Here is a 22,652-nt window from a genome sequence, read left to right as displayed (position 1 = left end):
AAAAATCACAAAAAATTTAATTTTTTTGAAAAATTGCAAAAAATGAAAAATTTTTGAAAAATCACAAAATATGAAAATTTTTTGAAAAATCACAAAAAATGAAATTTTTTTGAAAAATCGCAAAACCACAAAAAATGAAAAATTTTTGAAAAATTGCAAAATATGAACATTTTCTTAAAAATCACAAAAACTGAAAAATTTTTGCAAATTCGCAAAATATGAAAAATTTTTGAAAAATCGCAAAAAATGAAAATTTTTTGAAAAATCGCAAAATATGAATTTTTTTTAAAAAATCACAAAAAATGATACATTTTTGAAAAATCACAAAATATAAAAATTTTTTGAAAAATCACAAAAACTGAAAAATTTTTGAAAAATCGCAAAATATGAACAATTTTTGAAAAATCGCAAAAAATATGAACAATTTTTGAAAAATCGCAAAATATGAGTTTTTTGAAAAATCGCAAAAAATGAAAATTTTTTGAAAAATCGCAAAATATGAAAATTTTTTCACAAAAAAATGAAATTTTTTTGAAAAATCACAAAAAATGAATTTTTTTGAAAAATCACAAAAAATGAAATTTTTTTGAAAAATCGCAAAAAATCACAAAAAATGAAAAATTTTTGAAAAATCGCAAAAAATCACAAAAAATGAATTTTTTTTAAAAAATCGTAAAATATGAAAATCACAAAAAATCAAGAAAAATTAAATTTTTTTAAAAATAACGAAAAATCACGAAAAATGAAAATTTTTTGAAAAATCATAAAAAATGAAAAAATCATGAAAAATGAAAAAACTGAAAAATCGCAAAATATAAAAAAATTTTGAAAAATTGCAAAAAATGGAAATTTTTTGAAAACTCACAAAATATGAAAATTTTTTGAAATATCACAAAAAATTAAAATTTTTTGAAAAATCACAAAAAATGAAATTTTTTTGAAAAATTGCAAAAAATTAAAATTTTTTGAAAAATCACAAAATATGAAATTTTTTTGAAAAATCACAAAATATGAAATTTTTTGAAAAATCACAAAATATGAAAATTTTTTGAAAAATCGCAAAATATAATTTTTTTTTGAAAAATCGCAAAACATGAAAATTTTTTGAAAAATCACAAAAAAATGATTTTTTTTTAAAAATCGCAAAATATGAAATTTTTTTGAAAAATCGCAAAATATGAAAATTTTTTGAAAAATCGCAAAACATGAAATTTTTTTGAAAAATCGCAAAATATGAAAATTTTTTGAAAAATCGCAAAATGTAAAATCTTTTTGAAAAATCGCAAAACATGAAAATTTTTTGAAAAATCGCAAAACATGAACATTTTTTGAAAAATCGCAAAATATATAATTTTTTTGAAAAATCGCAAAACATGAACATTTTTTTGAAAAATCACAAAAAATGAATTTTTTTTTGAAAAATCGCAAAACATGAAAATTTTTTGAAAAATCGCAAAATATATAATTTTTTTGAAAAATCGCAAAACATTAAATTTTTTTGAAAAATCACAAAAAATGAATTTTTTTTTGAAAAATCGCAAAACATGAAAATTTTTTGAAAATTAAATTTTTTTGAAAAATTGCAAAAAATGAAAAATTTTTGAAAAATCACAAAATATGAAAATTTTTTGAAAAATCACAAAATATGAAAATTTTTTGAAAAATCACAAAAAATGAAATTTTTTTGAAAAATCGCAAAACCACAAAAAATGAAAAATTTTTGAAAAATTGCAAAATATGAACATTTTCTTAAAAATCACAAAAACTGAAAAATTTTTGCAAAATCGCAAAATATGAAAAATTTTTGAAAAATCGCAAAAAATGAAAATTTTTTGAAAAATCGCAAAATATGAAATTTTTTTTAAAAATCACAAAAAATGATACATTTTTGAAAAATCACAAAATATAAAAAATTTTTGAAAAATCACAAACTGAAAAATTTTTGAAAAATCGCAAAATATGAACAATTTTTGAAAAATCGCAAAAAAAGAAAAAATTTTGAAAAATCGCAAAATATGAAAATTTTTTGAAAAATCGCAAAAAATGAAAATTTTTTGAAAAATCGCAAAATATGAAAATTTTTTGAAAAATCGCAAAATATGAAAATTTTTTGAAAAATCACAAAAAATGAAAATTTTTTGAAAAATCACAAAAAATGAAATTTTTTGAAAAATCGCAAAAAATCACAAAAAATGAAAAATTTTTAAAAAATCGCAAAAAATCACAAAAAATGAAATTTTTTTGAAAAATCGTAAAATATGAAAATCACAAAAAATCAAGAAAAATTAAATTTTTTTAAAAATAACGAAAAATCACGAAAAATGAAAATTTTTTGAAAAATCATAAAAAATGAAAAAATCATGAAAAATGAAAAACTTGAAAAATCACGAAAAATCATGAAAGATGAAAAAATCTTGAAAAATCATGAAAAAATCTTGAAAAATCACCAAAAATCATGAAAAATTCACCAAAAATCATGAAAAATTATCTGTACAAACAGTAAAAAATACAGATAGTGCAAAAACAATGACAGTGCAAATACAACGACAGTACAAATAACAGACAAATAAAATGACAATGTGAAATTGACAGCGATATGTACAATGAATAGGTGTCCACATAGTTGTAGGCAGTGTTGTTTCAAGTATGGATTGGCTAAAGGTCAGTGCATGCTACATATCGATGGTGTGCAGTGAGGGTATGGAAGAGCCTGTGTGTTAAGTGTTCATCAGCCTGATAGTCTGAGGGAAGAAACTTTCCTTTAGCCGGCTGGTGCGTAACCAGATGCTGCGGAACCATCTGCCTGAGGGTAGCAGACGGTTTTGTCTGTATAATTGTACATGTTAAACTAATTTAAATTAGAAGTCCACTAAATGTTCATTAACTAAAGTCACAGCAAAAGGTGCTACAATTAATGTAGAAATGCCAAAGTTCCACTGCTTTTTTGAGCTGTAGGGCTCATCCATGGATTGAACCCAGGACCTATCGCATCCTAAGCGAGAATCATACCCCTTGACCAACGAGCCCTGAAGAAAGACCCTGCTGTGCCAAAAAAAAATTCTTACTTTTTTATAAATACTTTTTGTTCTTGTTGTTTTTAGTATGTGCCACCTGGGTTGTCTTTGATGCAGTCCCTTTTAAGTTGGCTGTGCAGCACAATCCACAATAGCGATCTGCTAAAAAGATTCAGAGTGAGCTTCTGTTTAGAATACAGTTAAAAGCATCAGTCTGCAATATTAGAAAACCAGTAAAACAACTCAGGTGGACCTCTGGAAAAGCCAGGTAAGCCATTTTGAACAATGCCATAATGAAAAGATTTATTTATTTTACATTAATCCATGCATCTCTTTATTTAGGCTATTTGCTTTATACGAGCTTACATGTCCTACAAATTTATTAATAGGACATACCCTATTAATAAACCGCCATGTTGTGAAACCGAAAGCAAAGCATCCAGTAAAAATTAATGTCTGGGGAGCCATATTCCATCAGGGACCTGGACCGCTAGTTGTGTTAGAAGGTTAGTTCAAATCTCTTTAATATGATTGAATCGTTTCTTTGCAGTTTCTTTATTTATATATATTTTTTTCTATTTTCAGGAATTATGGACAGATGTTTTTATGAAGACACTAAAATAAAATTCAATCAGGCTCCATACGTAAAACAACACTTTAAGAACCACATCACTTCTTCCAAGGTAGATACAGTATGTAGGCCTATTGTACCAACTGTGTGTGTGTGTGTGTACATGTTCACTGATGTGTGTGTGTGTGTGTGTGTGTGTGTGTGTGCACAGGTTCACTGCTGTGTGTGTTGAACTTTTTTATCAATCTTGATGATTATTGAATATTAAATAAAGTTAACACATTGCTTAAAGGGCACATAGTTTACCCCTTTTTTTATGATTTAACATTATTATTATGGTTCTTCTGAGTGTGCCAGTTTAGGTTCAGTTCAAAACACAATCCAGATTTTTTTTATTATAATGTGTTATAATGTGTCATTTTAAGGGCGTGTACACAGCTCGCTGTTTTACATTTACATTTAGTCATTTAGCAGACGCTTTTATCCAAAGCGACTAACAAATGAGGACAAGGAAGCAATTTTCACAACTATAAGAGCAACAATAAATAAGTGCTGTAGGCAAGTTTCAGGTCTGTAAAGTCTAAGAAGGAAAGCATTAGTAATGTAAGAATTTTTTTTTTTTTTGAGTACAGTTAGTGGTATAGCTAGAGAGGCAATTGCAGATTACGAAGTGAAGAGTAGACTAAATAGTTGAGTTTTTAGTCGTTTCTTGAAGACAGCGAGTGACTCTGCCGTTCTTTTGCAGTTAGGGAGTTCATTCCACCAACTGGGCAGATTGAATGCGAGAGTTCGGGAAAGTGATTACTTCCCTCTTTGGGATGGAACCACGAGGCGACGTTTATTCACAGAACGCAAGTTTCTTGAGGGCATATACATCTGCAGAAGTGAGAGCAGATAAGAGGGAGCAAAGCCAGAGGTCGCTTTGTAGGCAAACATCAGAGCTTTGAATTTGATGCGAGCAGCAACTGGCAGCCAGTGCAAACGGGTGAGTAGCGGAGTGACATGTGCTCTTTTCAATTCATTAAAGACCACTCATGCTGCTGCGTTGTGGAGTAGCTGAAGGGGCGTGTTGCTTCACATGAAAATTAGTTTCAAATTCAGTCGGTCGGTGAGTAAATAAATATGATGAATGAGAACACACAGGCATGTGCGTATAGACATACAACGTATTGCTGTACAGTAACGTGTCATTTGTTTGTTTCAGTTGTCTTTATTTGAATGGTTTCGTGAGGATGTGATGGTGTGCATTATCTGCCTGGTTCCCGCTGAAGTGGGCGGGTTGTGTGACGTTCGATTGGGGGATGTTATGGGGCAGGGTTTGCATGACGTGCTGCGAGCTACTAGCCCAACAGTGTAAACGCAAAATGATTTCGGCCTTACTGCTTAACCTCCTGGGCAATTGCCCCAGCTCGTCCTGGCTCGCACTGGCCTCAGCTCACAGCCTAGAAGTCCTATGCGCTATCCATTGCACCACATGGCTCCTGCCTCTAGTACTGTTGCACAGAAAGCAATTTTTGGTACTCTCTGACCCATAAAAGCACAGCTCACTGCGGATAAGGCACTGCTGGGATTCTGGGACCTAGGATCTCCTGTTTACTAGACAGGTGTTTTGACCAACTAAGCCACAGTGCCAGACAGGGGGTAATTGTTTAATCGAAAAAAGAAAAAAACGGTAGCACTGCATGTTTGAATGTCTAGACTTGAATCTAGAATTTTAAAGTCCAATTGGTTACGCATCACCATACCATGCACCATATAATGCCATTGTCCAAAACCCTCTTAAGCGAGCACCATTCTTAAGTATTTGAGTTTTGTTAAGAAACCGACTGCTAAACAGCTCACTGCATAAACATTCATAACTCTTAGGAAGATGCAACCCAGGCTGCTGTACATTAGGCACTGCTGGGATTTGAACCCAGGATTTCCTGTTTACTAGACAGGTGCTTTTACCAACTAAGTCACAGCACTCACTGAAAAGAAGGCAAGACATTTTTGCACACAGAGACTAAAAAAGACAGCAAGTCTAAAAATGGCAACCAAAAAGATTGTTTAACTCTATTTGTCGCACTAGTCAATACAATTTTATAATTCATTCCGGCAAGCTCTATGTATCAACAACACGCACCACCTGGGCTAAGGCTCTGCTGGGATTTGAAAAATGTACTATGCTAAATGTACTATGCTTTCTACTCAGTTACTTTGCACATGCATAAAGAGGCTCTTGAACGACATTGCTGATGATTTCAAGGATCGATAGATCTGATCTAAAGATCTGTTATATGATCAATAGATCTGTCCTTCACAACACAAGCAGCGATCTCAGATCAGTTTATCCAGACATTCTAATCTGATTCACAAACTTGTTTGAAGAACCAAATTAGCGAGAGATCAGTTATCAAGATTAAAAGATTCAGGATCTTCCAAATCATCTTAGATCATTTAAGCGAGGTACAAAGAACGGACCCCAGGGAATATGACTCAGGAACTACGAGTCCTCTCAGGAAGTGATTTGTTAATCCAGGTTTGCGCACATTTGTGCAGGTGGTATAGTTATTTCAAGTCTTCATCACATTTCGAGTCGTTCATCGCGGAAAGGCAGAAACCAATCATATGCATTTAGAGCCGGAAAAAGAATTGATCCGTTCACCTCTCGAGTCCTCTATTGGGTCTGAGTCACTCATTCCTCACGGGCCAATCATACGTGTTTAGAGCCGGAAAAAGAATTGATCCGTTTATCTCTCCTCTATCGGGTCTGAGTCATTTGTTCATCACGGGCTAATCATACGCGTTTAGAGCCGGAAAAAGAATTGATCGGTTCACCTCATGAGTCCTCTATTGGGTCTGAATCACTTGTTCCTCACGAGCCAATCATACTTGTTTAGATCCGGAACAAGAATTGATCTGTTCATCTCTCGAGTGCTCTATCGGGTCTGATTCACTCCTTCATCACGGGCCAATCATACGCATTTAGGGCCGGAAAAAGAATTGAACCGCTCATCACTCGAGTCCTCAGGTCATGTCATTCTGTCACGTAAATAACGAACGACTTAAGACTTGATAGGTGAACTAATTATCATGGCTCCTATTGGCTCAGACTGTGTACATTGGTTAAGATAATGGGCTCTATTTTGACGGTCCATGCGCAGAGCGCAAAACGCAGGGCGCAAACGCTTTCAGGGCGTGTCAGGACGGGTTTTTGCTAATTTAAGGACCGGAAATCTACCTTGCGCCACGGCGCATGGTCTAAAAGGGTTGAGTTTATTTTCTTAATGAGTTATAGGTGTGTTTTGAGAATAAACCAATTAGAATCTCATCTCCCATTTCCTTTAAGACGTAGCTGCGTCGCGCAAAGAGCGCATTCGCTATTTACAGGACGCAAAGTAAGTCTAAGTGGAAAAAATGAGCATTTCACAAGCAAACAGTTAACAGTTTTTTTAACAGAAAACTGTTAAACAGAGCATCTACTGCATGAGAATGAGAGATAATAAATCACTTTCACTTTCGCTCTTGGATAGGGAAACCTTTACGCACAGACATCCATTAGTCTATAAATTAATACTTTTGTTTGTTAAGTGCAAATATTAGTTTCAAAACTATTTCTAAATTCAGTTTTAATTTCCAGCAAATGAATAATAATAGCAAAATGTGCTCAAAAACCTGAGTTATATCCTAAAACACATGCTGTGCCCCATATGGTCTAAAACCTGACAGGTGGGCAAATCTAAGCTTGTTTTTAATAAAACAAATATAAATATGGATATAATAAATAATACTGCCGAGATGGAGAAGACATAAAAGCAGTGGTTTTTCATATTTATGTAGGCTAGAAAATAATATGTTTTGTAATATTTTAATCATTTATATTTATATCCTATATCTATTCCTATTATATCCTATATATATCCTTAATATTTAATTTTTTTCATATGTAAAGATATTTGCCAATTGCTCTATTGTGCGTATTAAGCAGTGTGTAAGCGAGGCACAACTCTGCGCCGGAGTTTAGATCGGGTTAGTTTTGGTCAAATGAAAAATCTATTATAGATTCTCAAAATAGCAACGCGCCAGCGGTCCGCCTTAGAACGCCTTCCTTTTTAGACCAGAACACCTACGGGCGCAAAAATGAGCGCTAATGCATTTGCTATTTAAACAGCATAGCGCAACGCCTCAAAACGACTCTTGCGCCAAGCTGAAACTACCAAAAGACTACTGTGTCACACCCTGCGCCACACTGCACCGGGTGTATGATAGGGCCCTTAATGTGACTGCCAGTGTAACATGAACGAACCACTCACATTAGAAGACATGAAGTGCGAGCTGAGCAAAGTGACAAAAATTCCTTTAATGACAAAAGAGTAGGTAAACGTTAAAGTATTATTTTCTCCTTCTTATAATATTCTATTTATCACTTATGTGTTATGCAATCAACCATTTAGGGCTAGTTGTAGATGTGTTTGGAAGCAATTCGTAAAAGTTTAATAACATTTTGGCAAATTGAACCAAATGAATGAAATGACTCATAAAAAGATTTGTTCTTCTCGATGAACGAGACTCAAAGATCCGAGTCAGTAAAATGATCCGAACTTCCCATCACTAAACAGGTTTTTAAATAGATGCATGTAGTATGCAACAAATAATGCACTTTGCATTGCTTGAGAAAAAAATACCAAATTATTATAATCTATTTTACAAATGAAAGTAATTAGAATTTACAGTTTGTACTTGTTTTCTCTGAAATGATGCAGGCAATCAATAAAGATAAAGGCCTTACTGTTTAAATATATTGCAGATTATTACAAAATAAACATCTAAACACACACAGCAAGCATATGACAGAAATAAAACAATTATAAATAAAATACAATTTTGAAATGAATTAAAACTAAAGTATATTTAATAGCATCATATACTAGATTTTGTTTTAAATGTATTCTTTGCCAATTCATCAACTGCCCTTTTTTATTTTAGGACAATTGGTGAAATCATGGCTGTAAGCATTACACAAGATGGCACTACCCCTAACTTTTTTCAGGAGTGGATCTACAATTTCATCTCTTCTGGGGACATTGATAAAGATCAGTTGTCAAAGGCTACAGTTACAGATGCAGATCTGCTAGACCTCATCGAAAAGGTTTTAATTTAAATACTATCCACAGTACTTGTCAAATGTTTGTAAACATACTAAATTTGTTTACGTTTTCTCACCAACAAGGCTGTGTTTTTGTGCTCAAATAATACTGCACAGCTTAATTTTATTTTGTCAAAAGAAATGCATTTAGTTCATAATACCTTTATGATTATCAATGTAGAAAAATCAGTCTTTTATAATGATACATTAACCATATACTTTTAGAATGTTTGCGTTCCATCAAATTGGTCTTTAAATACACTTGTTTTGGTAATAAATCTGATTAATCATGTGAAAGGTGACATGATGGTTAAATTCTGCTTTGAATAATACAAATAAATTACGTTTTGAAATGTTAATTTTATATTTCATTTGTGTTCCTGTTCACTAAACATTTAAAAAAATAATGTTCAATATTTTCAGCAGTACTTACACTGTACATCTTATGTATATTTAAGTTTTAGCCAAAACTACAGATAAGAACAAGCACTGATTTCATTATTTCAGATTGAGACAGCGGACGCTACAGCTCTTCTTGACCTTTTAGAAAGAATCCTCGGATGTGGGTACACTGGACCTCTAACATGTGAAAGAAAGGAGGACATTCTAAGGTAAATATGATTCAACAATGTTTTTCACGATTTTTAAATGTTTTAAAATAAGCTTCTCCTACTCACCAAGACTGCATTTATTTAATCAAAAATACAGAACAAATGGTAAAATTATAAAATGTTATTGCACTATAAAATAACTGTTCAAAAGTAGTTTCTAACCAAATTTAATGATTTATTTTAGTGATTTTCAAGATGAATTTTCAGCTTCATTACTCCAGTCTTCAGAGTCACATAATCCAGGGGTGGGGAACCTTTTTTCTATCAAGGGCCATTTACATTTTTGTAACATTGTTTAGGGGCCATACTAAATTATAGGGCTGCTTGGTTATGGGAAAATCATAATAGCGGTTATTTTGGTCATAATTGTAATCACAATTATTCAAAACGATTATCAGTTGAAGTCAAAATTATTCGCCCACCTGTGAATGTTTTATTTTTTTATACATAAATATTTCCCAAATAAAGTTTAACAGAGGAATTTTTCACAGCATTTCCTATAGTATATTTTTCTTCTGGAGAAAGTCTTATTTGTTTTATTTCAGCTAGAATAAAAGCAGGTTTAAATATTTTGAAACCCATTGTAATAGCTCTATATTATTAGCCCTCTTAAGCAATATTTTTGATTGTCTGCAGAAGAAACTACTGTTAAACAATGACTTGCTTAATTACCCTTATTAAGCCTTTGAATGTCACTTTAAGCTGCATACTAGTATCTTGAAAAATATCTTGTAAAATATAATGTGCTGTCATCATAGCAAAGATAAAAGAAATCAGTTATTAGAAATGAGTTATTAAATCTGTTGTTTAAAAATGGGTTGAAAATAAATCTTTCCAATCAACTGAAACTGGGGGGAAAGGGTCGCTAATAATTCAGGAGGGCAAAAAAATCTGATTTTATATATGCAGTTATTTTCCTCCCTGTAAATAAGGAAAGGGAAATAAATACAATAGAATAAAAATATGAAACAAACTGCTTTAAGCATCTTCACTGTCAGAAAAAAAAATATTGCGCACTGCCACTTTAAGAATAGTGCGGCTCAGATATGGTTTCTCTTTCTCGTGTCTTTTGATTCTCAACTTGATTGTTTTTTACACAAATGAGTGTTAATATGAATAAACACTAAACACAGCGCTCTGACACAAATGTGCATGTATTTTTATTTGACCATTAAAGCGCTCGCATTAAGATGGCGTTAGATGAGTGTGCTCTGCTCGTCTCCGAGGCTAAGTGCGCGCACACACAGTAGTATGTTTAGAACTGTGTTGAAAAAAATCTTCTCTCCGTTAAAGAGAAATTGTGGGAAAAAATAAACAGGGGGGCTAATTCTGACTTCAACTTTATATATAATAATAATAATAAAACAACAACAACGTGTAGACCTGCTAGACCTTTTTTAAAGTTTTTTTTTTTTTTTTACCCCAGAGGTTGCAAAATTTTAGCAATGCACAGTTTCAATAATCAATGTAAATTGCTGTAGTTGTGCTTTTTAAATATTTGGTAGCACTTTAATTTAGTGTCCGTGTAACAAAAATGACTTCTAAGTGTAGCAATAACAGTCAAGTATGCATAATTACAACTAACTTTAAAACAAACCTATTTCTAGCCATATTGTTAGTAAATTGTTAATTTTACTTTGTACTTAAATGTTACAACTTAAAAACTGTCAATTTGAAAGTATATGGTATGTAGAGCACTGTAAACTGAAGTGTAACCTAAATATCAAAATGGTTTTTCAATCTGACTTCATAAATGAATAAATATATATATTTTCTAACATGCTTTAATTGCCCCTAAAATATACATATATTTATTTCTTTTTTTTTTACATTCTTTATTCTTTTTATTCTGAATTGCAGTGCTGTTGTCCTACATTCATCTTTACAAATACTTCCAATGATACAGCAAATGTGCAAAGGATTGGAACTGTATGGCCTTCATGAAATGATAAAACAGAATCGGATTTTATTGCAGCCATTGTTTGTTCCTGGACATTTTGAAAAAGTAAGTATTGTTACGTTACATGATTTTTTGCATGTTTTTGAGTAGTTTATAACAAAAGGTTTGTTCATTCTAATTAACAGCCTGATGCAGATTTCCTTACAATGGCCCTGTCACCTATTTTAAGTGACATGGGTTCATTGAAACGACAGAGAGAATCACAAATTGTGAATTACTTACAGGACTTCATTCAGAGCCTTAAAGATGAAGGTAGTGTAAATCTAAATGTTCAAATTACATAAGTTTTATACCCACTTTATTTTCACCTAAAAACAAATGCTTTAGTCAGTTTGAAAAAAATAAACTCAGGCTGCTTCATGATGTTTTTTTTAATGTATTGTCAAAATTAAAAACACACTGGTTTGCAGTGCAGGTAATTTGAATGTTCACTGCCATTTGTTATCCCTATTAATTTACCCATAGGAGAATGAAAAAGTAAATTAAAGTAAAAAAGGGTGGATATATAGGAACTTTAAAAAGTACAATGTTGGCATTATAGATAAAAAGCAAATGTGCACATAAAATTTTTTACACTTTTTACCGGATTTTTTTTTTTTTTTTCTTGAAGAAGGAGAAACCACTAGTCCTGAGTGTAGAGATGGGGATGAACAAATGGAGGACGGCACCAAAGGAGATGAAAAACAAGAAAAGATCACCGTCTCAAGCTTCATGCAGTGGCTTACTGGACAGGGACATGTCCCCGTTACTTCAACCGAGAAAGCAAAATTCAAAATACATGTTGAATTTGACCATGACTGTCTGCTGCGATATGGTAAACACAGCATATGCTACCCGCTTGCACATGCATGTTCCCGTACCATCACCTTGCCTGCACAGCACTTAGGGACTTACAAAGACTTTCTTAGCATTATGCAGCAGGCTGTTAGCAAAAGCAAAGAATTTGGTCGTTCTTGAGATCAATTTATAGAATACGAAGTAAACACTATACTGTTTCTGTTACAACGTTATCAATATTTTAAAAGAACAGAGATGTAGCACCTTTTAGATAATGAAATGAATAAACTACAGTATATTATTTTATTTTTTTATTATTTTTTTTGTTAGTATGTGATGTACTGAGTGGTTCCAGTATGTTGTTCATTGAATTAAGAAAAGACATATACAATTTGTAATTAAGCCTCAACAAAATAAATTTCTTTATGATGCTTTTATACTGTATGTGCTTGGTGTTTTTGCTTCAAATTACATGACATTTGAAGAAACAATCCCCAGACAAAGTAAATAGAGTTCACCTTCGGTTGGGGAACTTCAGTGCCATGAATGGGAGGATTCGGATCAGAAGCCGCTTGTCTGGAGAGTATTGAACGGGCCAATGAAGATTTAATTGGCAGCGTAAGCTTGCGCAGGTGTGCGACATCTGCAATTATCTCAGCATATAAGCACACCTGAAGCCAGCAGACGCCATCCTTTTCGCTTCAGATCCTTTCTGAGTGAGTCGATGAGGGTTCCTCTTGCTGATCAGCACTTCAGAGCGAACGAGTGTGTCTCCCGGTCCAGAGTGGGTCTTCGCGGTGGCAGACGGTCGAGCTGGGTTACTCCCTTGCCTGCGGTTCTTTGGGTCCGGTCCTCCAGAGCGGTGCGTATAGTTGCAACTTTCCTAAAAGAGCAACACAGTCGTACAGCACGTCCTTTTCAGGATGGCGCTCCGACTGTGCGTTTCTGGATGCGGGGGTTTCCTGTCTCCGGATGATGGACACGATCACTGCATTGCATGTTTGGGGGTCCAGCATGTTAATGCGGTGCTCGCGGGCGGTTCATGTCGTCATTGCGATGCCATGACCGTTGCACAGCTAAGATCGCGGCTAACTTTCGCAAGAGAGCGAGCCACCCCAGTTGCCTCCTGTTCTAAAAAAGCAGCGGGCGCTCGGGCAGATCTGAGGGTTTCAGCGGGAGCTAATCCGCCGCCCACGGGCTCGCGGACCTCTCGCTCCTCACGGCGCTCCATCCAAGCTTCGGGTGGTGAGAGTGATCCGTCTAACCATATGGTAGCTCTCACACTCGCTGACACCGGAGATCAGATGTCCTCCGCGGCATCGGAGGGTGGGTTTTCACTGTCCGACGAAGATCCGGACCCGCTCGCCCCCTCCGGGCAGGTAAGCGCTGTCAAATCGGATCCTGAAGCGGACATGTTAGCCGTGCTTTCCCGGGCTGCTTCGGCCGTGGGGTTGGAGATGGTTTATCCCCCAGCTCCGCGGCCGGACCGACTAGATGGGTGCTACGTAGAGGACCAGAAGGCGAAGCCTTCGAAGCCTCTCGTCCCCTTCTTCCCGGAAGTGCACAGTAGGCTCACGCAGTCCTGGAGGGCACCTTTCTCTGCCCGTGCTGCGAGTGCCTCCGCCCTCACCGCCCTTGACGGCGGAGCTGCCAGGGGGTATGAGGCGATCCCGTCAGTGGAGCGCGCTATCGCGGTCAATCTTTGTCCGCGCGGCGCCTCTACGTGGCGGGGTTTGCCCCGCCTCCCGTCCAAAGCCTGTAGGTTGTCTGCCTCCCTCGGAGCCAGAGCTTATAAGGCTGCGGGCCAGGCTGCTTCTGCTTTGCACGCGATGGCCACCTACCAGCGCTACCAAGCGCAGGCGCTGGCCGAGCTGCACGAGGGCGGGTCCAACCCAAGCTTATTACATGAGCTGCGCACCGCGACCGACTATGCTCTTCGGACTACTAAGTCCACCGCGTGTGCGCTGGGGAGGACGATGTCCACACTTGTGGTTCAGGAACGCCACCTCTGGCTAAACCTGGCCGATATGCGCGACGTTGACAAAGTTCGCTTTCTTGACTCGCCCATATCCCAGGCTGGCCTGTTCGGCGACACCGTCGGTGAATTCACCCAGGAATTCAAGGCGGTGAAAGAGCAGTCGGATGCGATGGGCAATGTCATCTATCGGCGTGGCCGTAAGCCCGCTCCGCCCGCCGAGCCATCCACCTCCGCTGTTCCTCGCCGAGGGCGCCCGCCAACGAGTGCTGCCCCGCCCCCGCCTGCGCCTCCGGCCAAGCGGGCGCGGCGTTCACCTCGAAAGCAGGCAGCCCCTCCTAGCCAGGGCGCCGTTAAGTCCGGTAAACGGACCGCGAAGCGTCCCTGAGACAGGCCATCCGGAGAAGAGGAAACTTGCTCTTTCCCCGCTGGAGGGCGGGGCCCCGATAACAACGGTACTTTTCAGTGCCACCAAAACATCAGTAAAAGACCACTTTTTCCCTTCCCCGGATGTGACTGCACGAGTTCTGCCAGTCCGGGACGCGCTGCCTTCCGGCTCGCAGACTCTACGTGCTTCGCCAGTGGCTCACGAGCGCTGGGGGGACGGTCTCCCTTCCCTCAGCCCTCCAGCCCCCTCTCCGGAGTCAGGGTGCGGAGCCAGAGCGAATCGCTCTCCTCCAGCTCTTCCGCGGGACCCTCGTGCTTCCCGGATCAGCACACCCACTCCGCGCTGCCCCACCGCTGGTACGTCAGCGATTGTAGCGATGACTCCATTAGCGAGGGCTCTGCCTGCCTGGTTAGCGCGGGCCAGCCCCTCGCGGTGGCTCATACGCACAATCAGACTCGGTTACGCGATTCAGTTCGCGAAACGGCCCCCCAAGTTTACGGGCGTGTATTTCTCCAGGGTCAACCCCCTGTCCGCCCCTGTCTTGCGAGAGGAGATTGCTGCCCTCCTGGCGAAGGGTGCAATCGAGCCGGTTCCTCCAGCTGAGATGGAGAGTGGGTTTTACAGCCCATACTTCATCGTACCCAAAAAGAGCGGTGGGTCACGGCCAATCCTAGATCTGCGCGTTTTGAACCGCTGTCTGCACAGGCTGCCGTTCAGAATGCTCACGCAGAGGCGCATTCTCCAATGCGTTCGTCCTCGGGATTGGTTTGCAGCCATAGACCTGAAGGACGCGTATTTCCATGTCTCCATTCTTCCACGCCACCGCCAATTTCTGCGGTTTGCGTTCGAGGGTCGAGCGTGGCAGTACAAGGTCCTCCCCTTCGGGCTCTCTCTGTCTCCGCGGGTCTTCACCAAACTCGCGGAGGGTGCCCTAGCGCCCCTTCGGCTCGCGGGCATTCGCATACTCAATTATCTCGACGACTGGCTGATTTTAGCCCACTCGCGGGAGCAATTGATTATGCACAGGGACAAGGTGCTTCGGCATCTCCGCCTACTGGGGCTTCAGGTCAACCGAGAAAAGAGCAAACTCGCCCCCGTGCAGAGGATTTCTTTTCTCGGGATGGAGCTGGACTCGATCACCATGGTAGCGCACCTCTCCGAGGAACGCGCTCGCCTGTTGCTGAACTGTCTGAGGGAGCTCGACAGCAAACTAGTGGTCCCACTGAAGTTCTTTCAGAGGCTCCTGGGGCATATGGCATCCGCAGCCGCCGTCACGCCGCTCGGGTTGCTCCATATGAGACCACTTCAGCACTGGCTTCACGATCGGGTCCCCAGACGCGCATGGCACGCGGGCACACACCGGGTCTCGGTTACTGCGCTGTGTCGCCGCGCCCTCAGCCCTTGGAACGACCCCTCGTTCCTACAGGCCGGTGTGCCTCTAGGACAGGCGTCCAGCCATGTTGTTGTTTCAACAGACGCTTCCAACACGGGTTGGGGGGCCGTGTGTCGCGGGCATGTGGCTGCGGGCCTCTGGAAGGGTGCCCAGCTGCATTGGCATATCAATCGCCTAGAGCTGTTGGCAGTGTTCCTCGCTCTCCACCGCTTTTTACCGGTGCTGGAGCGGCAACACGTGCTGGTCAGGACGGACAGTACGGCGGCGGCGGCGTATATCAACCGCATGGGGGGTATGCGCTCTCGCCGCATGTCTCAGCTCGCCCGCCGTCTGCTCCTCTGGAGTCACCCGCGGCTGAAATCGCTGCGCGCCATTCACGTCCCAGGCACGCTCAATCGTGCAGCCGATGCGCTCTCACGACAGCTGTTACGCCCTGGAGAATGGAGACTCCACCCCGAGTCTGTTCAGCTGATATGGGCGCGATTCGGGGAGGCCCAGATCGATCTGTTTGCTTCCCCCGAGAACGCTCACTGCCAGTTGTTTTTTTCCCTGACCGAGGGCTATCTCGGCACGGATGCACTGGCCCACAGCTGGCCTCGGGGCATGCGCAAGTATGCGTTTCCCCCAGTGAGCCTGCTCGCGCAGTTTCTGTGCAAGGTCAGGGAGGACGAGGAACAGGTTCTGCTAGTTGCGCCCCTTTGGCCCAACCGGACCTGGATATCAGAGCTCTCACTCCTCGCGACGGCCCTCCCCTGGCGGATCCCTTTGAGAGAGGACCTACTCTCTCAGGGACAGGGCACCATCTGGCACCCTCGCCCCGATTTTTGGAACCTCCACGTGTGGTCCCTAGACGCGAGGAAGACTTAGGTAACCTACCGACTGCGGTGGTTAATACCATCACTCAGGCTAGAGCCCCCTCCACGAGGCGCGCCTACGCCCTGAAGTGGAGTCTATTCACTGAATGGTGCGTCTCTCGCAGAGAAGACCCCCGAAATTGCCAGATTAGTGTTGTGCTCTCTTTCCTTCAAGAGAAGTTGGACAGCAGGCTGTCGCCCTCCACTCTCAAGGTTTACGTGGCCGCCATCTCCGCTTATCATAGCGCGGTAGCTGGCGGCACCGTGGGAAAGCATAACCTGGTCATCCAGTTCCTTAGGGGTGCTAGGCGAATTAATCCATCTCGCCCCCCTCTCATGCCCTCTTGGGATCTCGCCCTCGTTCTCACGAGTCTGCGATCCGATCCCTTTGAGCCACTCGAATCAGTATCTCTAAGATTTCTGTCCCTGAAGACAGCTCTGCTGGTTGCGTTGGCCTCCATCAAGAGGGTCGGGGACCTGGAGGCATTTTCGGTCAGTGACTCGTGCCTGGAATTCGGGCCGGATTACTCTCACGTTATCCTGAGACCCCGCCCCGGTTATGTGCCCAAGGTTCCTACCACCCCCTTTAGAGATCAGGTAGTGAACCTGCAAGCGCTGCCCCCGGAGGAGGCAGACCCAGCCCTTTCTTTACTTTGTCCAGTTCGCGCTCTGCGCATTTATGTGGACCGTACTCAGAATTTTAGATCATCTGAGCAGCTCTTTGTCTGTTATGGCGGTCGGCAGCAGGGAAGTGCCGTATCGAAACAAAGATTATCCCACTGGATTGTGGATGCCATTTCACTCGCTTATTCGAGTCGAGGTCAGCCGTGTCCCCCGGGAGTACGTGCACACTCCACTCGGAGCGTTGCATCCTCTTGGGCGCGTGCACGCGGCGCCTCTCTAACAGACATCTGTAGAGCTGCGGGCTGGGCGACACCCAACACATTTGCAAGGTTTTACAATCTGCGAGTGGAGCCGGTTTCCTCAAGGGTATTAGGTAACCCTTGGTGATTGAGGAGACAACTCGGTAGGGTGTTGAAACACGCTTGCTGCGCCATTCTCCTTAACACGGAGATACGTGTGCCTTTTTTATCTGTCAGTAAAGTTCCCCGTCAGGTGAGCCCTGCAGATTCCTCCGTGGCCCCCAGCACTGACTCAGCGGAGGAGTCACTTGTTGGCCCACTACGTTGTAGGTCTGCCCGCTGGTCAGCCCGCGTTTTGGGTATAGGTGCCTGCTATGCGTGATCCCCACTAGGCGATCCCATATGCTTATTCCGCCACGGTTAAGTCCCCCCCCTGGGCGGACCCGTGTCTTCCCTCTCCGCTAACCACTCTTTGCTATGCGTACTCCCCCTTTTTAGGGCTAGTCCATATGTAAATTCTGCCATCTATCCCCCCTTGGGTAACGGATGGCCTCCGCAGCGTCCTCCCTATCGGGATTGCACGCTTCCCAACGTACTGTCGTATTCCTAGAATTATCTAGATGCTCACGACTTCCCAAAAAATATATCTAAATCCGTAAAACTTCTGTTGAAGTAGGATAAATTAGGGCCAGGGACACGTTGGAGGACCGCGCCCCCCATGATGTGGGTGCGTCACGCTTGCTTGACTATCTCCTCATCGGGGGTGTTGGTAAGGTGCAGTCATTGTGGCGCTTTCCATTCTCCCATTCATGGCACTGAAGTTCCCCAACCGAAGGGGAACGTTCGAGGTTACAGAAGTAACCCTTCGTTCCCCGAGGAGGGGAACGGAAGTGCCATATTCCGTCGCCATAATGACTGTCCCTTAGCTGTTTGAAAGTCTCTTCAGCTTAAAAGGATGGCGTCTGCTGGCTTCAGGTGTGCTTATATGCTGAGATAATTGCAGATGTCGCACACCTGCGCAAGCTTACGCTGCCAATTAATTCTTCATTGGCCCGTTCAATACTCTCCAGACAAGCGGCTTCTGATCCGAATCCTCCCATTCATGGCACTTCCGTTCCCCTCCTCGGGGAACGAAGGGTTACTTCTGTAACCTCGAACGTTCTTTGACCTCAAGAGTGGGATCAGTTGAATTCAGTTGAATTTCGAGTAACCTCAATCCATCTGAACTCAAAGGGCACTCGAATTCTGGAACAACAACTCTGACATCTTCACAAGCATCATAAGACGCTGCTATGTCCCAATCCACATCTGGCTCTTCAATATCCTGGAGATATAGGAGTTAAACATACTGTTAAACAATAATCTCAATTAATACCTTAAAAAGTAATGCAGGGTTACATTACCTCATGATTCTCTGATTGGCCGGTATTTCTTTGCATCAGTCCAACCTGCCATAGCTGTTCTGGACTTCGATTGCTCTCTGAGGAGAGTGGATGATGATTCCACGATTCTGTGAAGGTGTCCAAGTCTGCCTGAAGTCTTGGGAGGAAGGTGTAGTGAAGACAGAACAGGTCTACAACCGCTGATAAATCCAGCAATCCTTCATCTTCCAGGGAGTGTAGCATGGCCAAGTACTTGTTTATCACAACAACTCTGACATCACACCAAAGGCGTTCAATCCTATTAGAAACACAATGAGATAAAAAAGCAACAAAGAGAAGACATCTAAAATGATCAAAATACTAATATATTAAAATAGTTTTTAATAACAAGCTGCTATACCGACTGATGTACTAATTCAAAAAATAAAACTACATGCAATGTCATGTTGTATAAAGTTAATAACATACTAAAAACATTTTGGTCAAAGTATAAGTAAGTTTACTAAAATAATATTTATGAAGCGATTACATTTTATAAAATAAAAAAATGAAAACATTTTATAAAATTTAGACAATTGTACTTTACCTTTGATTATGGACACTTTTCCAGCTATGAAACTTCCACGGTCAGTGCCCCTTGAAGAAAACATGAACCTGGCTATATTCACGTTTTCCACTCCATGGTCTCCCCTTACCCTTATGTGAGAAGAATATTAAACATTTTTTAAAAAAAGCTTTTTTTGTTTGTATTTATACAACTACGCACACCTTGACGGTAAGCCAAATTTTTGAACTGCTTCTGTGAAGAAGTGAAATGCTGTTGATGCCAGGTTGTTGTTTGCTGCATTCAAGTACATAATCTGCAAATAATAAAAAAAAACAATAAGTACAGATTTGTAGAAATACATACAAAAATTTTTCGTAGTCAATTTGTAATGGAAATAGGTCTAATATCAGGTGACATCATTAAAAAAAATAAATGAAAACATACCTTCCTGGAATAACCATCCAGACCACCAAATATCACAATGTTGTATCTATTTCCAAGATAGAAAAAAAATAGCAATATTGCAGCGGATGACATTCCAGCTGCAACCCATCACTGGGAAACACTCATACACACTCATTCACTATGGACAATTTAGCCTACCCAATTCACCAGTACCACATTTCTTTGGACTTGTGGGGGAAACCGGAGCACCCAGAGGAAACCTACGTAACACATGCAAACTACACACAGAAACGCCAACTGACCCAGCTGAGGCTCAAACCAGCGACCTTTTTGCTGTGAGGCAAGAGCGCTGTTATTGTAATTTTGTTTGGCTAACTTTATAATCCAAGGCTTTTAAATACTTTTCTATTGTTAGAAAAACATATGCAATTCAAAATAAATAAATTTAAACTTAAAAACTTACCGTATCAATTTGTGATTGGTGTCTACATGCACAAGAGACAGGGGCCCTGGAACAGAGTATGTTCTTCGCACAACACATCCCAATCTAGCCATTCTAGACAGGATTCCCACTGAATCAACTTTGTGCATAGAGGCTGCTATCCTCTGCCACTGCACACGCATGCCTAAAGACAACAGCCTGCCTCTGACCATTCTGTAGCCAGCAGCAGGCATGTCATCTTTAATGGCTTTTACAGTATTATCCAACTCCTCATCAGTAATGCTGCTGTACAGCCCTGAGACGGAAAGGCCAAACTCACTCATCCTTCTGAAGACCGTTCTAGTAGAAATGCCTATTATTTTTGCAATGCAGGGCACAGGAAGGTTTGTCTGCAGCAACTCCTCCAATTCTTTTCTCCCAATAGCAAACTTTGGACGACCTCTCAGGCCAGTTAATTCCATCACTGCTCGGGAAACCATGAAGTTTGATGGTTGTTGTGCCAATTCAAACACTTGCTGCAAAGCCTGCACTATTTCCTGGGAAATTTCCACATGCCTTGAAAGTGCTTGCAGGAGATACAGTTGCTGGCGACACACAAACGTCAGGTAATCCACATCAAGTGGAGATCTCAAAAGTGTTCTCTCAAACTTGGAAAGAATGTCTTCCAAAAGATGCTTTTTTAGAATCTGCTGCAAAATACAGATTAGCAAAAGATGTAATCCATCAGAAACAGAAATTAGTCTTTGTAAACTATCAAAATCATAATAAATAATGCTGTAAGTATACTCACTGCAAAAATGCTCTTCTCACTTAGATTTTTTGTCTTGTTTCTATTCCAAATATCTAAAAATTCCTAAATCAAGAAGAATTTTCTACACAAGCACAACATATTGTCTTGTTTTGAGAAATAATATATTAATATTAATTGAGTTTTTGCCAATGGGGTAAGCAAAATAATCTTACGTCAAAAGAAAAAACAAGATTAATTTGCTTACCCCATTGGCAGATTATTTAGCTTGTTTTAAGGAAAAACTCACATTGGCATATTATTTCTCAAAACAAGACAATATGTTTTGCTCGTCAAGAAAATTCTTCTTGATATGAGAGATTTTAGATATTTATACTAGAAACAAGACAAAATCCAAACAAGAAAAGCATTTTTTGCGGTGCACCCTCTAAACAAAAATTATATAATGAAAACTTAAATGTGAAAGAAAAAATACAATGTGCAATGCTATATACTTTATTTGAACAGAATACCAAATATAAAGTATACACTAGTTTGTGAATAATGTAGTTTTATTACCTTCAATGGTGCAATTGCATATATTGATGAAGTATTGATACTTTGACTACAAAGTAAGCATAATAAAAATTTTAATTTGCTTTGTGTAAATTAAATATAAATTAAAGATTAAGTAGATTAGTCGATTTAACAAGACAATATGTCAGTAAACAGGGCGCCTGTTAATAAAGTTTCTAATAACTACCTTTTCTAACAAAGGCAATAATTTTCATAATAAATGAAATGATAACTTACGTGCTACTAACTTATAAAAATGATAACTTACGTGGTGATAAGATCACGTGAATTATGGTTCGTCGTTTAATCGGCGTCCAATCCCGGCTAACTTCCGGAAAGGTAGAGTAGCCAATAGCGCTAGAGATAACAAGTGAACCAAGTCCCGCCCCAGGACTGACAAAAATCTAACTGTTTCGCGCGAGCAGAGAGAAGAACCAGCGAGCGAGCGGAGAGAACTGATCGCGCGCGCGCTGTATGCATGACCTCGCTCGCGAGAGCGTATATCGTGCGCACAGATGATGATGTGCGCGCGCGGGACTTGTTTTCTCGCGCTGGATCAGTTGAGCGCGCGCGTGAAGATCCCCTGTGCGCTCGCGAGCTGTTGTTTTCTCGCGTGTAAACCTGTAATCTGCTCACGGTTCACTTCTCCTCGCGCGCAAACATCACCTCTGCGCTCGATTAATATTGGCATTGATATGCCGCCATACATGTGATCATGAATTGATACGTTCGAGCATGAACTCGGCTCGAATCCAGCGTCTGATGAACTCTTTCTTGTTTTTTCCCCCGCTACATATCAGATTTTGCCAACTATTTATCACGAGAAAGACAAGTAGGAATCATCAATAAGTTCATATCAATAAGCATCATATTTTATTTGCACATTTATTGAATGGAAATGTTTCTGATTCACGCATGCAAATTCATCTTCAAATAGTGTCTTTATAGCAATGTTCGTGCGGTAGATTGCTCAGATTACATTGGGAAAACAGGCGACTGCTGCAAATTGTGCTTTAATGTTTAGCTGGTCAAATGTATG

The 22,652-nt window shown here is 40.2% G+C and overlaps 3 protein-coding genes and 1 pseudogene across 6 annotated transcripts in view; 3 read left to right on the top strand and 1 right to left on the bottom strand.

Annotated features, from left to right (window-relative positions):
- The window catches only part of LOC100535035 (uncharacterized), a 304,770-nt gene that overhangs the window by 261,745 nt on the left and 20,373 nt on the right, over positions 1 to 22,652 (top strand). The window lies entirely within an intron of this gene.
- LOC108183976 (uncharacterized) lies at positions 5,491 to 12,522 on the top strand. 2 transcript variants are annotated; one of them, XM_087249389.1, is made up of 5 exons: positions 5,491 to 8,716; positions 9,221 to 9,324; positions 11,185 to 11,329; positions 11,410 to 11,536; positions 11,895 to 12,522. In XM_087249389.1, the coding sequence occupies exons 1-5, from the start codon at positions 8,570 to 8,572 to the stop codon at positions 12,239 to 12,241; spliced, it is 870 nt and encodes a 289-aa protein (XP_087105515.1). In that variant the 5' UTR covers positions 5,491 to 8,569; the 3' UTR covers positions 12,242 to 12,522. The 2 variants fall into 2 exon arrangements, with proteins under 2 accessions (XP_087105515.1, XP_087105516.1); XM_087249390.1 differs by having other exon boundaries at positions 8,553 to 8,716; positions 11,958 to 12,503.
- LOC141381532 (uncharacterized) overlaps positions 14,730 to 22,652 on the top strand; it is a 400,463-nt gene continuing 392,540 nt past the window's right edge. Inside the window, exon 1 of the mRNA XM_087248626.1 lies at positions 14,730 to 17,668. Coding sequence (XP_087104752.1) covers positions 14,801 to 16,684 — 1,884 coding nt within the window. The 5' untranslated portion in view covers positions 14,730 to 14,800 and the 3' untranslated portion in view covers positions 16,685 to 17,668. The remainder of the gene's footprint in view (positions 17,669 to 22,652) is intronic.
- LOC141381857 (uncharacterized) lies at positions 18,673 to 21,828 on the bottom strand (annotated as a pseudogene). Its single transcript, XR_015482273.1, has 7 exons — positions 21,811 to 21,828; positions 20,332 to 20,999; positions 19,908 to 19,953; positions 19,685 to 19,776; positions 19,503 to 19,612; positions 18,938 to 19,214; positions 18,673 to 18,858 (listed from the first exon to the last, which is right to left on the bottom strand). The product of XR_015482273.1 is annotated as an uncharacterized LOC141381857 (transcript).

The sequence above is a fragment of the Danio rerio genome, chromosome 4 (assembly GCF_052040795.2).
Source record: "Danio rerio strain M-AB ecotype USA chromosome 4, GRCz13ab, whole genome shotgun sequence".
NCBI lineage: Eukaryota > Metazoa > Chordata > Actinopteri > Cypriniformes > Danionidae > Danio > Danio rerio.
The sequence above is the reverse complement of the archived record's forward strand: the minus strand, read 5'-3'. Positions and strand labels throughout refer to the sequence as shown.

Excerpts from the sequence above, each read along its gene's own strand:
- LOC108183976 (XM_087249389.1), top strand. The coding sequence starts at position 8,570 with ATGGCTGTAAGCATTACACAAGATGGCACTACCCCTAACTTTTTTCAG. Across the intron at positions 8,717-9,220 it reads TGCTAGACCTCATCGAAAAG|ATTGAGACAGCGGACGCTAC; the intron begins GTTTTAATTTAA and ends TCATTATTTCAG. Across the intron at positions 11,330-11,409 it reads TTCCTGGACATTTTGAAAAA|CCTGATGCAGATTTCCTTAC; the intron begins GTAAGTATTGTT and ends TCTAATTAACAG.